The sequence below is a fragment of the Thermobia domestica genome, chromosome 5 (genome assembly GCF_964235325.1).
Source record: "Thermobia domestica chromosome 5, izTheDome1.hap1.1, whole genome shotgun sequence".
Classification (NCBI taxonomy): Eukaryota; Metazoa; Arthropoda; class Insecta; order Zygentoma; family Lepismatidae; genus Thermobia; species Thermobia domestica.
In genome coordinates, this window is record NC_137458.1 from 42,216,842 (window position 1) to 42,231,362 (window position 14,521).

Genomic DNA, 14,521 nt, shown 5'->3' on the forward strand with positions numbered 1-14,521 from the left:
GCTGTTTTTCTTGTTTTTTTGAATAAACAACTGGTTTAAAAAGAAAAAATAAAAAAGAACGAAAAATGCGAATCGTGTGAACTTCATGGTGACGTTTCCATACATCAAACCATCTGCATTAGTTTTATTTCCTTTTCACCTTTTAATCAAGGTGTCCCATGTTCAATTCTCGGTCGAACCACAACCCTTCTTTCATGCGTAAACAAAGTAGCGGTTCGGATGTCACTTTAAGCGAAAGTCTTCTCCTTGATAACCTCGGTATTACGTAAGGATGTTAAGCCTGAACATACGAAACGAAACTAAATTGTGTATTTCTGCATGCCTGAATGCCTGTTGTTTTATAAAGAAGCCAAGGTTGCTTAAATATACTGATATAAATTGACAAAATTTATTGATTGCCTACGTAGCTTCCAACATTAGCTTGGATTGTACTTTCAATGATATGTACGCACTAAATTTGTAATTTAATACCTCAGTTTTAGCGTACTGATTATGATACGTTGACCTTTAAATTTTACATGCAAAGCAATAACAGGATTTAGAGTAATGGCGGGATTTTCCCGATGGCTAGGGCGGGAGTTTCTCAATTTAAGAAATTTACTGACCGGACTTCTTTAAGCTTATGTGACCTCTTCCAGCATAACCCCGTTGTTGCATAATAACACCAAGGCGAAACAAACTTATTTCTGTCAATATGTAATATAAATACATAAAGCAAAATATCTAAACCCAAAAAAACCTGGTTTAAACCAAAAAAGCCTAGTTTAAACTCCCCCCAAAAAATGGGTTTTTGGCATTTTCAAAAACAACCATGGTTCTTGCCAACCCTGCTTACTTTTGTATGTAGGAGGTTTAAAAAAATCTTATTATATACATTGGTTAATGCTTTGGAATTCATAATGTAAATATGTTGAGAAGTAAAACTGTTTGAAATATCTTTTCGAAATTCATGGTTTATTTTTGAGGTTTTATATTATCATCTGCATCAACCACTAATTAAATGACATTCTGTGTTGTAGAGAAGCGAAACAAAATCTGGTTTATCATTTTAAAGCAGAATTTTCAAAAAAGCCCAAAATTTCCCAAGCAAAAAAGCGAAGCAGAAAAAACCGAGTTTTTTCCAAAAAAAAAAAACGGTTTTTTTCCGAGCCCTTGCATCTCTACTCATTTTATTAGTTGTAGTGTAATGTTTGTCTATATTCTGAATTTTTCATTTTACATAACAACATTGTTATTATTATATAATTAGTTTAGCAGAATAATAATAAGCAACTATTTTTTCTAACGCATAGGGATGAGCACGAGTCAAGCTAAAACTCGACTCGACTCGAATTCAAGTCGTTTCGAGTCAAGTCCAAGGTAATATTCTCGAGTCGAGTTTCAAGCCGATTCAGTTTATCGCGTCGAGTTTCAAGTCCAGTCAAGTTTGATAAATGACTCGTTCGTTTTAACTTGTCTTGAAATCATGGCCTGATTACACTGGAAAGCGAAAGCCATGAGCAATGTAAGCTAAACAGTAATATGGAATACTTTTAGTGTTGCTCACGAGAGCGGACACTGCTCACATCTCATCTCGTCTTGATAGCGAGACCACAAGAGATTTTTTTTAATAACAAGTTCAGCTCAGCTCGGCTCAACTGAGAAGTTTTCTCGAGCTGGCTCGATTGGGGTAAACATCGGCTCGAGCTGGTTTGGTAGGGATGAGCCATTTGCTCGGTTGGGCTCAACTGAGCCGGGGGCTCTACCCGAGTCGGTTGGGTGAGCTGTTGGCTCGGCTCACTTCTCGATTCGGATCGATAGTGAATGAGCTGTGAGCCGAGCTGCTCGAGTCTTTGACAATTCTAAACCCGGGTCGAGCAGTTTTGAAGATATTTGGCCAGTGCCCTATAACTTTTAAGTGTTTGGCTCGAGCCCGAATACTCAACCTAGACCCTCAAGCCAAATTCAGAAGCTCGTTAACAATGTATTTGACTCCTAGACTTCACGACTATCGAGGTTGGCTGACAATCAACTAGTTTTTTAGTATTCAAATACAAACCGCTTATGTTTATATACAGTGTTGTTATAATTAATAATAATAATAATAATAATAATAATAATAATAATAATAATAATAATAATAATAATAATAATAAGTAGTAGTAGTAGTAGTAGTTTCATTGATAATAATTATATTGTCTGTGTAATATACTTGAAGAATGTACTCGAAACCACACACCAGATTTGGCTCGACTCGACTCGGAACTCTACCCCAATTCGAGGTTAATTGGAGGAAATTTTTCGAGCCGAGCTCTCGGGTCGAGCTCAAAGATGTCTGTTTCTAGTCGAATCGAGTTTCAAAGAAAACTCGCTCGAACTCCCTCGTGCCCATCCCTACGAGTAACGCAGTATGGCATTTTTATCAATGTTACATTATATAAAAATGTTTATATATCAAGTAAAAATTTGTCCTTGCATTTACATATAGCGATTCAGAACGTGCAATAATAATAATAATAATAACAATAACAATAATAATAATAATAATAATAATAATAATAATAATAATAATAATAATAATAATAATAATAATAATTATTATTATTATTATTATTATTATTATTATTATTATTATTATTATTATTATTATTATTATTATTATTATTATTATTATTATTATTATTATTATTATTATTATAGCAGTAGTAATAGTAGTACAGAAAATTGAAGTTATAATTTTTTCACATATTTAAAGTTTCGGACCTAAAAGTAACGCTTTAGTAACGCGCTACTTTCGAAGTAAAGTAACAGTTACTTTTTTGGGACAAGTAACGCGTTACTAACGCGTTACATTTTAAGAGAAAGTAAAGTAACTTCTAAGGCCTACCGCTCACTGGCGACAAAACAGTTGCGCAACTATCTCGTCGCTGTCGCCTGCAGTCAGCAACTTCACGGAGACAAAACAGTTTTGTTGCTATACCCTCGCTCACTGGCGACGGCAACAGAAAAGTTGCCGAGCATTTGATATCACAATTTACATAATCGGCAACCGGAACAGTTCACATAATCGCTGGTTTCGGACATTTAAAAAAAGAAAAAAAACTACCGCCCATTCCAATGGTTAAATAAATAAATTTAAATAAACTTTCGAAGGTAGCGTCAACAGGTGCGTTATTTCAGACTTCACTTGAGGGGGGCAGGGGGGCAAGAGCACCACCGACATAAGACTTTCACGTTTTGTACTAGTATATTAGTAAACACTTGATTAAAGTATATGTATTCCTCAAACTCTTGTGGAGCAATTGCACCTCCTGCCCCCCCTAAATGACGTCCCTGAACATCAATGAGTGACAAAAGTAACAGCATTGTGTAAGCTAATATGAACGGGAACAATTATTCGAATCAAAGGATAACAAGAATAACGAAAATATAAAACGACAGGAAATAACTAAGAGATCGAAACTAACAAAAGCGGCAATCCGACAACACTGTACCGTAACTGTACTCTCAATGTTCTACGTATAGCCATAAAATAAAAATTGGCTTTCTTCGTTCTTCCCGCGTATTCTTCACGTTTTAAAATCGGCCATTTTTATACAGTACAGTTTTTTCTTTTTTATATTTGAAATGGAAAGAAAATTGAGAATGATAATTTTATCTGTATTTTTTTCTAGTTGTGGGAAATTAATTAAAGTAGTAGTGTGTAGTATGACAGCGATATGTCATTATCGAAAAATGTACCTACCTGTGTTGTTTTTTCTTGGCTGGAAACCTCATTCTAGTTTCTTATAACAGCGAAACACACTTCCTTCCATAGTTTCTTCTTTATATATATATATTTCATCTTTAACGCTGAGCGTTTCTCTATATCCTCAATTAATTTTTTATAGTCTTTATCACTAAAGACATGCTAGCCACTAATCAAAGAATGTATTAGTTTCCATTGCGAACACTTCTTTTCACGCGCTACACACGGAACGAACTGTTACGTGAAAAAAAAATGTAGAAAACATTTATTTTTTACCTTTCTGTTTGGAGGTACCTCGGCAACTTTTCTGTCGCCGTCGCCTCAGTAAGCGGACTCCCATAAGACTCAATGCATTTTTAGATGTTGCGCAACTGTTCCGTCGCCGAGCTGTTGCCCTGCTGTCGCCCTGCTTGGCGACACCTCGGCAACTTTTCTGTCGCTGTCGCCTCAGTGAGCGGACTCCCATAAGACTCAATGCATTTAGCCAGAGCAACAAGATAGTTGCCCGACAAAATGTTGCCAGTGAGCGGTAGGCCTAACGCGTTATATTTTTACAAGTAACTTACCCAACACTGTAGAGCGCTTACCTTGTGTGGTGACTTTCCAGGTCCTATCTAGGTTTGATCCAAGCTCTAGAGAGTAGACTTTATTGTGTGTGTGGGTTTTCTCGCTTAATCTGCTGTTTCCTCCTCCCACTTTCTTTATTCCACCATTCAATTGATTATTATTATCACATCTCCTTTAGCCTCGGTGCATAACTGTGTGACGTCAAACTAAATTTCATTTTAAAAAGTTTTAATTGTAGTTTTCTTTAATTTACCAACCAATCTCGACTTTTCCTGTGACGTGTTACTTAGGAAATGGCAAGCGTATTTTGGGTTAGTCACCAATAAGCGAGAATATGATAATAGAAACATAAACTTTAATATTCTGCAATTCTGAAATAAACAGAATACAAATAAAGTTTTATTTTTTTTTTTCAGACTTAGAAACTGTCATAGATGGACACATGTTGCTTTAACCAACTGACCTGAAATTTATGAAACCATTTACGATGTGGATTTCTTAACAATCGCATACTACCATAGTAATGATTAATAAATACAAGTAATTAAGATGGTTCTGATGCTAAATCAGTGTTGCTGTGGATGCTCGTTAAGGACTGGAAGTATCATAATTGGATCTACGTTTATGGTAAGATAATTATAAGGCAAAATCATTATCTGGTTCTTAATCGTTAAGGTAAACAAAATGTTTTGAATAAATTGAGAAAAGTTGTTTTAAAATATACTAAAAAAGATATTTATTGTCAGTGGCGTCTGAAACCCCCCTCGAAATTTTACTTATTATAGTAAAGTAAATGAAATATCTTGCAGAATTTTCACATTTCCAGGCAACCCCCCCGAAAGCTAGCAAACCCCCCGAAACATAATCGTAAATATGCCATTATTTATTGTAAAGATTTTGTCTTTTAAAGTAGAACTAAGAGATTGTACATGGGAGATTGGACTTCCCCGTCACTTTTTATTATAAAACTTTCCTCCTGTATACCTATACAATAGTGATAAATAAACAAATAAATATAAGTTACTCTAAATAACTTTGTGATTTGTTCGTGAATTATAGGTGCCCGATAACCCTGTTTATTTGAAGAACGACATAATTCAAAATTCCTAACTTTTCAGGAGAAGCGTTTGAAAGTTTCGAAACGCAATGAAAACAAATGGCCGAAAGAACGACACAAAGCACTCTCTTGCGCCCAGTTTTGGTAGCGTATCTGTGATTTTTTTAAAAACCAGAGATAGACATTAAGATTAGCTTTTGTTTCCTGCCCATAAGTCAATAAGAGTGATATTTTAGTTATATCATTCTTGAAATAAACAGGCGATGTGTTTTAGGGCATGTTGGATAGGTGACTCTCAATGACCAAGCGTCTCAGAGAGGGGAACGAGAAGGTCAGTGACCAAGCGTCTTAAAGAGTTGTTGAGTTGATATTAGTTTAGCGTCCCTTTCAGCAGCGAGGCTATATGATACGTGGAACTACTGATTAACGTGAGATCCGAACCACATGAGCTCCCGCCGGGAATCGAACCCGAATCTCCCACGCCAAAGGCGCATACGCTAAAAGCGTCTTAAAGAGTTGGTGGTTTGATCAATCAGAGGAGATTGATGGCTTCTTTGGTGTCTTGTAGCGCCTTTTTATGCGGAAATGTTGTTAAATATTTGAATCTTCGTCATTTGCCGATCGTTGGCAATAGTTGACGTGTTCCCTGAAATGTGTTTACAGTCAGCACGTGGTGTGGAGACACGTGCAACTTTACACTATTGAACTTTGAGACAGACGCAAAGTGATATATAGTATTGGGTTCATTTTCAAATATTTCTAATTGTGTCGCACTCTGCAGATTACAAACCAGAGCTTTTAAAATTAAAAATTGTTTTTATTTTGCCTGCCAAAGTTTCTTAATTTTTTTAACGCTAGCTGTTTCTAAGTAAAACACGCTAATGTTCACCTTGAGTTGATAAGGAAAATATATTTTAAAAAGAAAGCTAAAGTAGTCAGTTTGTGACTTATCACTTGATCGAAGAAACTTTAAAATGCTAAAGCATGGTTAAAACTTATGCAAAAGTAACGTTTATGTATATTTAGTTATAGGGCGATACCTTATGATAACAAATCTTGTGGCCAGACTTGTTTAAACTTGTTTCATTTATGTTGTTAAAGATATAATAAGTAAGGATACCTTAAGAGTCTTCATCCCGGCGAAATTAAAATACCGCTAATTTTACAGTAATTATGTAATATCTTCAAATAGATAAAATATAATCGAAATGTGGAACAAGAGCGCCCTAGACAATATTATTTTATATGAGGAACCGTTATCACGACTCACTTATCTGCTTTCGATTTCGAGCCATTTTGGAAAACGGCATTTATTTTCGCGTTTGTGAACAGCTGAAAACGGAAAGCCACTATGTGACTTGTGATAACGGTACCTCACGCAAAATAATATTGTCTAGGGCGCTCTTGTTCCATATTTCAATTATCTTTTATCTATTTGAAGATATCACATAATTACTGTAAAATTAGCGGTATTTTAATTTCGCCGGAATGAAGACTCTTAAGCGATTGAAGTGTATTTTTAATTTCTGCAAAATTAATGATAAGTATATGTGGTTTCAGCTGCTCTTCCCGCTTAAAACTGTGAAGTCTGTGGCGCCGCCACTCAAGGGAGTGTGGTGCCATGAACTACTAAAAGCAAGAACGAATCAAATCATTCAGAGCACGTGAGTCTGATAGAATTAGCCAATGATAGATAGACTTAGCTACTGCCAGAAGCAGACGATGCAGTCAGTTTAAACTCTAGCCGGTAGTGTCGCCGAGTCACTTTCATTGCATTGTGGGAACGATTTGAATTTCTATTAGGAGTATAGGGAGTGGTTCAACAGGGTAATCAGTGGCTGTACTTAGTTTAAGAAGAAGTCATACAATTAATATACTTGTTTAATATATAGTATTCACGTCGTTGGTTTTCAGTCCTTGTCTGTGTTGGATATCCTAGGCACAGGATATGAAATCTACAAGATTGACGATGCCGTTTCCAGAAGCAAGCAATCGGAAAATGGAGTTGTTACAGGAGAAGTCAAAGGTAATTAAACTATTGTAAAATTTTCCGGTTATACCCACGCTTCCCAAGCAGAGGAAAGGTGGTAGTAGCTACGTAACAGTCTTCATAATTGTGTACAGTCAGCGACAAAAGTTCTTTGCGTTTGATGAAATTAGTTTCGTAAATAACTTCAGAATGGAAGGAGTATATTTTCATTAAATTAGAAAGACTGTAATTTTCTGTACGTTCCAGTCTTGAAACTCGGGGAAACCGTGTACATTCCACCGTTATAAGCAAAACAAATTTTACCAAACGGAAACAACTTTTGTCGCTGGCTTTGCAAGATATGTTTTTTCTTTCGCAAGTCATTTGGACAATTAGTTGAAAGATGTTAGTCTAAAATCTTAGGTTATTTTTACGTTGTAAGGTCAACATAGGTCATATTGCCTTTGACGCCATTAATTATGCAGTAATTTCTAGTTCATAAATAACAATATACAGGGTGGCCACAAAGACCCGTTACCCCTGAAAATAAGTAACATAATTCACTAAACGTGCGTAAATAGCTACACGGAAAGAACTGAATGACATGAACAACAATGCTTTCGAGAAGTTTTATTGAGATAGGAAACATTAAGTATCAAAGGATCAGTCTGTCGACCGTCATTCTCATGACAGAGGATAGTGCGCCGCCAGATTCTGTGCGACATTTTGCGGAGCATTGCAGATGTAACTTGAGTGAAAGCTTGTTCCCCACCTTCTGTCAGTTCGGCAGGGGTATCTTAACGGTTTTGTGCAATGATGCCCTGTATGAACCCGCATAGCGCATTGTCACAGGTGGGTGAGGTGTGGACTTCGTGCTGACACCAAACAACTTGCAATGACACGTTCTTCAATACTTTAACTGGAAGTATCAGGCATCATTCACACAATCTGAAACAATGGAAAACTTTACATTAGCATTTATAAAGGGGTAACGGGAAACTTTACATTAGCATTTATTAAGGGATAACGGGAAACTTTACATTAGCATTTATTAAGGGATAACGGTACTTTGTGGCCACCCTATTTCAAAACGAAACAAACATACTACAAACTATGAAGACAAATAAAACCTAGATATGTTGTGGTTTAAAACTAGAATCAATTAGAGATGTCCAAGCAATTCTGGAAAGAATCGGACCTATTGAAACAGTCATGAGATGGGAATTAGAACATGTCAGGACAAGTCAGAATAATTAGAAGAGTGTGATGTGGTAGATTTGTGACTTCTTTAAATATGACTTTCAGGGGCGGACTGGCAACCATAGGGCCCACCCTGCTAAACTGAAATGAGGGCCTACTGTATAAAAAATGTAAAAAAAATGTACTTGGCATTCTTCATATGTATTACATATAAAAGTCCATCTTCGAACCCATAAATAGTATCTCATATATTCATACAAAAGCAAAACATTAATTACAAAAAATCTGAAGTAGGAACATTTTAATAGTAACTCATACAGTGTGTAATTGGCATTATCATTTTTTATTGTAAACACACACAATACCGGAATTGGTGCTTTCAGTTATTTATATAGTGCTATTGTTTTTTTATGTAATGAATTTAAACCATTTGTTTAAACAAATGAGTGTCATGTTTTAGAAAACCCAAAATATAAACATGTGCAATAAGTAAAAACTAATCTCAAGTCAACTTTGAAACACTAAATAATTAAAGCACTAACAGAAATAATGTAAGTTTCTTTCCTCATAAATCAGTTCTAATATAAAATTGGTTGAAATTTTCTACTGAATTGCATACTGTAACCTAATATAATATAATATTAATATTAATGCCAGAAATGTATCCTAATATTAACATCTTCATTATGCCCCAGTTACACTCACAATTTCAAATATCTACCTAATTCTTTGGAGCTAGATACAAGATCGTCACTCACTTTGTCGTAATCAAACGTATATGATCTTTCTATTATAAAAGAATAAAGTCTTCCAACAAATCTTGTCCAGGCGATGAACGCAACCGATTTTTGATCACTTTCATAATCGAGAAAATTCTTTCACATGATACTTGGGTAGACGATAGAGTTAGAACATACTTATACGATTTATACAACGATGGATATAATGGACCATAAAGATTTAATTCGTGAAGCAGGTGCAGTGCACAAACTAGACACACTTTACACTGTCTTGCAGGTTTGCATTTCCATTCATCTTCCTCCTCACTTTCAGTTTCATTATCTTTCTCTTCTTCATTTTCCTCTTTTTCACTACTATGAGCATATTGCTCGCTACCATGTTCATTTCTTAAAATATCCTGCTTTTTACATATTGGTGGATTACAGTTCCTATAATGTCCAGCGAATTGGAGCAGTTCCTCTTGAATTTGTTCCCTTTCCACTTTGCAATAATGTGGTAGAGTATTGAGAGCTGAATCAGGTAGTTCTTCTAAAGTACTTATCTCATGGAAACGGGTAGGATCCAGCCATGCAATGTCCTTCATGAGACTATCATTGCAGATAAACCGAGAATGTAATTGCTCAATTGCAGTATCGAAAATAACATTGTAAACGTTTATCTGAAACACTTTTGATGGAGAATCTAAAATTCTTGCTTCATCATGGGAAAGCTCGTCTGCTTGAAGAGTTGCTACTGGTATTCTCTTTGCAAGGAGAGAAGTTTCAACTGCAACATCGTATCCTGCATCCTTCAATTGCCTTTTCAAGTCCTTTGCAAACTCCATAGCTTTAGTTTCAATATAACAAAACACGTTCCGTTTTTGTTTTAAGTCTGATTGTAACATACGAATCATTTTTGTAGCCTTTAGATAATCCAAACCAGATTTTTGCAAATACTGCGAAGTAGGTGTACATAGGTGAAAAAGTTGGCTGAAAACAGAAACCACAAGACTGTTTTCAAATTTACACCAGTTCTGAACCAAACACTTGGCTTTAAATGTGACTTCTGCTTGAAAATCACTCATATTTGCAATAGTGAGTAGACATTGAAGCAGCGTCATGAACCTCTTCCGATCTTGCAACGGTGTCGAAAAATCATCAAAGATACTCTTTAGAGCTCGATCTTTACTCCACTACCTTGTCCGCGGTGGCTCAGTGGTAGAGCGTTCACCTCTGGTGCTTGGGGTCCTGGGTTCGATCCCAACCCCCGCCAAGTGAACCTTGTGGTGGACAAACACCGTGTGCGTGTGTTTTCTCGGGGTTCTCCCGTTTCCTCCCACTTTCTTCATTCCACCATTTCATTTATTACTCATCATCACCGTCTCCTTTAGCCTAACCGTGGGACGTAAAACTCAAAGATTTCATTTCATTTCATTTTGCAATGGTATCCAAATCCAATAACAGCCTGAAATCTACTGTGTTTCTTATATTTAAAAAAGTAGTAGTTAACGTGCTCGTTTTTAACAGCTGCTGTATCACAAACCCCGCAATGTTTTAGGGCCTGATTGTCTCATAGGCGGAACCTTTTCAAGTCGATAAACGTGAAGAAGAATAAGATCTGTTCATGAAAGTTTAACTTTACATCTTTTTTATGCAAAACACAAGTTTGCGGGAGTTACCCTGCCATATTTTTGATGCTGGTAGGTTTAATTGAGCACATCTTTTCAAAATTGGTGAAGGGGGCCCACCTGTTTGGGGGGCCCACCCTGCATTTGCAGGGTAGCAGGGTGGGCCAGTCCGCCCCTGATGACTTTCCATTTTACTTAAGGATTTGTAAATTCTCTAACACCTGAAAATGTTCACTAATAGATTTTGTGTCTAGTTGGTAGTGTTGCACATTGCGAGACGAGATTGGGGAGTATCTTGTCGCAAAAAGGTATAGTGAAAGTGTTGTCTCGTCTCGTTCCGAAACTTAGGCCTATATCTGTTTCTATCGTAGCAGAACTGTCTTGTTTCATCTCCCCGTCACAAAAATTCTGTTCCATTTCGTCTTGTGGAGAAGAATTTGGTTTTGTCAGTTTTTAACAATTTTTCGGCAGCTATCATCCAAACTTAAAACAATGGTAATTTTGCATCACTCATTTCTGATGGAAGAGTTTTTGATTCGTTTATAGGTCACATAAGATTATAGCAAATATATAAATATTGGATTTTGTGACAAAAGGTCTGAAGTTTAAAATGTGAAGAAATTCTCAACCGCATGTTGTGCCGTCCAGTCACAAGAGACTGCCTGCCAAAGGAGTTATGAAGAAGAATATGATGGGTATGAAAGTATTCCATGGTACAACGCATGGGTATCCTTTGAGGAATACTGTCATTGTAATAACCAAGAGACGTATTTCCAAACTTAGCGTTTCGAAATTAACACCTGTATATCTTATATGATTTTACGAGATCTATCGGTCGCTGAACGGATCTATAAGAATCATAGGCAACGGAGATTTCATTCTTGGAATGTAGAGTTGATGAGAAGATGGAGCAGATTTCGTAAAATCATGTAAGGTACTGGTGTTAGATCTCGTAAAATCATATAAGGTACCGGTGTTACATCTGGTAAAATCATATAAGGTATCGCTGTAATATCTCGTAAAATCATATAATGTATCGATGTTAGATCTCGTAAAATCATATAAGGTACCGGTGTTAGATCTCGTAAAATCACATAAGGTATCAGTGTTAGCTGAAAATCGCAAACTTTGAGATAGATACACCTATTGGACGTTCCAACAGCGAAATGTGGGCTTGCCTTGTTATGCAATATGAGAATACCATGTTCATTGACCATTGATGAATGCTTACCGACAAGTTTCATTAAATTCAATAATGTAAGGACCCGTAGTGATGATTTCGCCTTGACAGAGAAAGTCATAATGGATCACCTCCTCTCACCCATTCCACCACACACACATAGACAACCATACTATCAACAACACTTTCTCTATACATTATTCGGCGTAAGCTCTAAACTGCAATAAACAAAGCCACGTGAAACTAAATCTCGCTGTTTTGCTGTTGTCCTACCGACGCTTGTACTCCTCCGCAAAATAGTTCATGTGATTGGATTATTACTTTTACTATGAAGCTTCATATGAAACTGCTGTATTATTATAAATGACAAAAATATAATACGGATTATCTACTAATACTGCAACCGAGTGTGGCTAATGAAACAAAAGAAATAAACATTAAGCATACGCATGGCATGAATCCCGGTTCCGCGAGTGTTGTGGTGAAACACCAACAAGGCAAACCTTTACTCACTAAGCAACAATTGTTTGCGAACGAAATTCAAATACTTTTTTTTAATCTTTCGAGTTTCTTTTCTTTCTTTTCTGCTGCTGCTGTAAGTATCTGGACAACACGAGACAGTATTGTCAAAATGCACGTGTATAATTTGCTCCTCCCCGTGGGGAGTGGGAGTGATACATCTCTAGCCAATCGTATTTGTGACAAGCGGAAGGATAAAAATATTTTGTTTATCGGAGTTTAGAGCTTACGCTGAACAATGTATAAATAGAAGAGTGATTTTGGAAACCATCCTGGACGTTGATCACAATCCAACCACTGTCTAGACCGTTATGGTTGTTTTAGCTGACCCATTCTGCATCAGAAGTAAACTGAGAGAACTTCATATTTCCAGACAGCGATCCTTATTGTTTGCTGTTACTCCTATTTCTTCATCTTACCAATTACGCAGAAATGACAGTAATATGGTGTATGCCTAATTTGGCTGCAATTGCACGAACACTTTTCCGAGTGTCTGCTTCAACCGTGTTGTTGAGGAGGTAATCAGAACATACTGTTTATCAGCGCCCGTGGGACTCACTTTTCAATGTTGTACCACCGGCACGAAATTCCACAACCCAGCTTGCGCAAATGCACTGGTGATGTTTTCCTCTGCTAGATGTGTACAATGTCCAAGTTTGAACTCGTAAAAGATAATCATTCGCAATTGTGTATTCTTCATTGTACACTTTTACATGACCATGTTCACAGGTATATTGGTTTCGGCCTGATTTGGCACCAGAGCCTATTTTCTGGACGTGTACTCAGTTTGTGACATCATATGCATGACTTTGGTCCATCAATTTGCTGCGTTACAGAGGATGGTCTTCCACCAGATGCAAAATCCAACATTTCAATCACATAACCCAATAGTGTCTAATAATTTCCCAGAGTTCCTCTGCGTTATATAATACTTAGTTCTTGTTTGAGGGAAAGACTTTCAAAATCTTATATTTGAAAAAGAAATAATGTCATTTGATGAAATTTGTAGTGGAAATTAAAAAACAAATAAAGATCTAAGCACTTTGGCAGTTCTTGAAGTTGATAGAGAACAGCGCAAAAACTGATTTACTATTTTAGTTTGGGGCAGTAAATTCGAACTAAAGGTCCAGAACGAAAATTTATCTAGGGTTTTATAAGTTAGTCTCTCTTCTGCCGAAATATATGATAATTTATAGAATATAGTTCATACTAATTCACAGAAACTATTTACACTTTTGAAGAGTGGCGTGTTTAGAAAGCAGGTCGAAACACGGACATACAAAGACAGTAACCGAATATTGTAAATAATAATAATAATAATAATAATAATAATAATAATAATAATAATAATAATAATAATAATAATAATTATAATTATAATAACGTAAAGTACTGCAAATAAATGCCTTAAAACATTTTATTACTATCCTACAAGCTTATCTGTATTCACATATGCTTCTGTAAATAGTCGGAATAATATACTAGTCTACATAGCCATTCTAAGAAGCACAAATAAATGCTAGTGAAAATTAATGTCGATCACTATAGAAAGACTTGAAGTAACTGAAATAGGTTGTGCGTAAGTTGATTACATTTGTCTGCTGTCTACTAGCAACAATTGCAGATATTAAAGTCTTTCTCAACACTGACACAGTCTGTGTGTGCCCATGCTTCAGATAATACACCAAACTCATTCCTTTCCGCTGTTGTCTTACGAATGTGAACTTTCATCAAACATGTATGCCACATTATCAGTCTGGTGCACTGACAGTAATTCATTGTCTGCTGTTCCAAAGTGTAGGTTCTTCTTCAGTCTTGAGGTAGCTTTACGTGATGGTCCATACCTGTCTCAGATTGTCTTTTATCGCCAGAAAATATCATCCGACACTTCACTTACATTCTGTGATTGCATATATTATGTCAAAGTTAGGTATGTTTGTTTACAGAAGTAGTAG

General features: G+C 36.2%; 1 protein-coding gene across 1 annotated transcript in view; it reads left to right on the forward strand.

The window, feature by feature from the left end:
- LOC145684639 (uncharacterized) overlaps window positions 1–14,521 on the forward strand; it is a 74,326-nt gene that overhangs the window by 17,185 nt on the left and 42,620 nt on the right. The window contains exons 2-3 of the mRNA XM_081757029.1: window positions 4,711–4,921; window positions 7,266–7,377. Coding sequence (XP_081613155.1) covers window positions 4,844–4,921; window positions 7,266–7,377 — 190 coding nt within the window. The 5' untranslated portion in view covers window positions 4,711–4,843. The remainder of the gene's footprint in view (window positions 1–4,710; window positions 4,922–7,265; window positions 7,378–14,521) is intronic.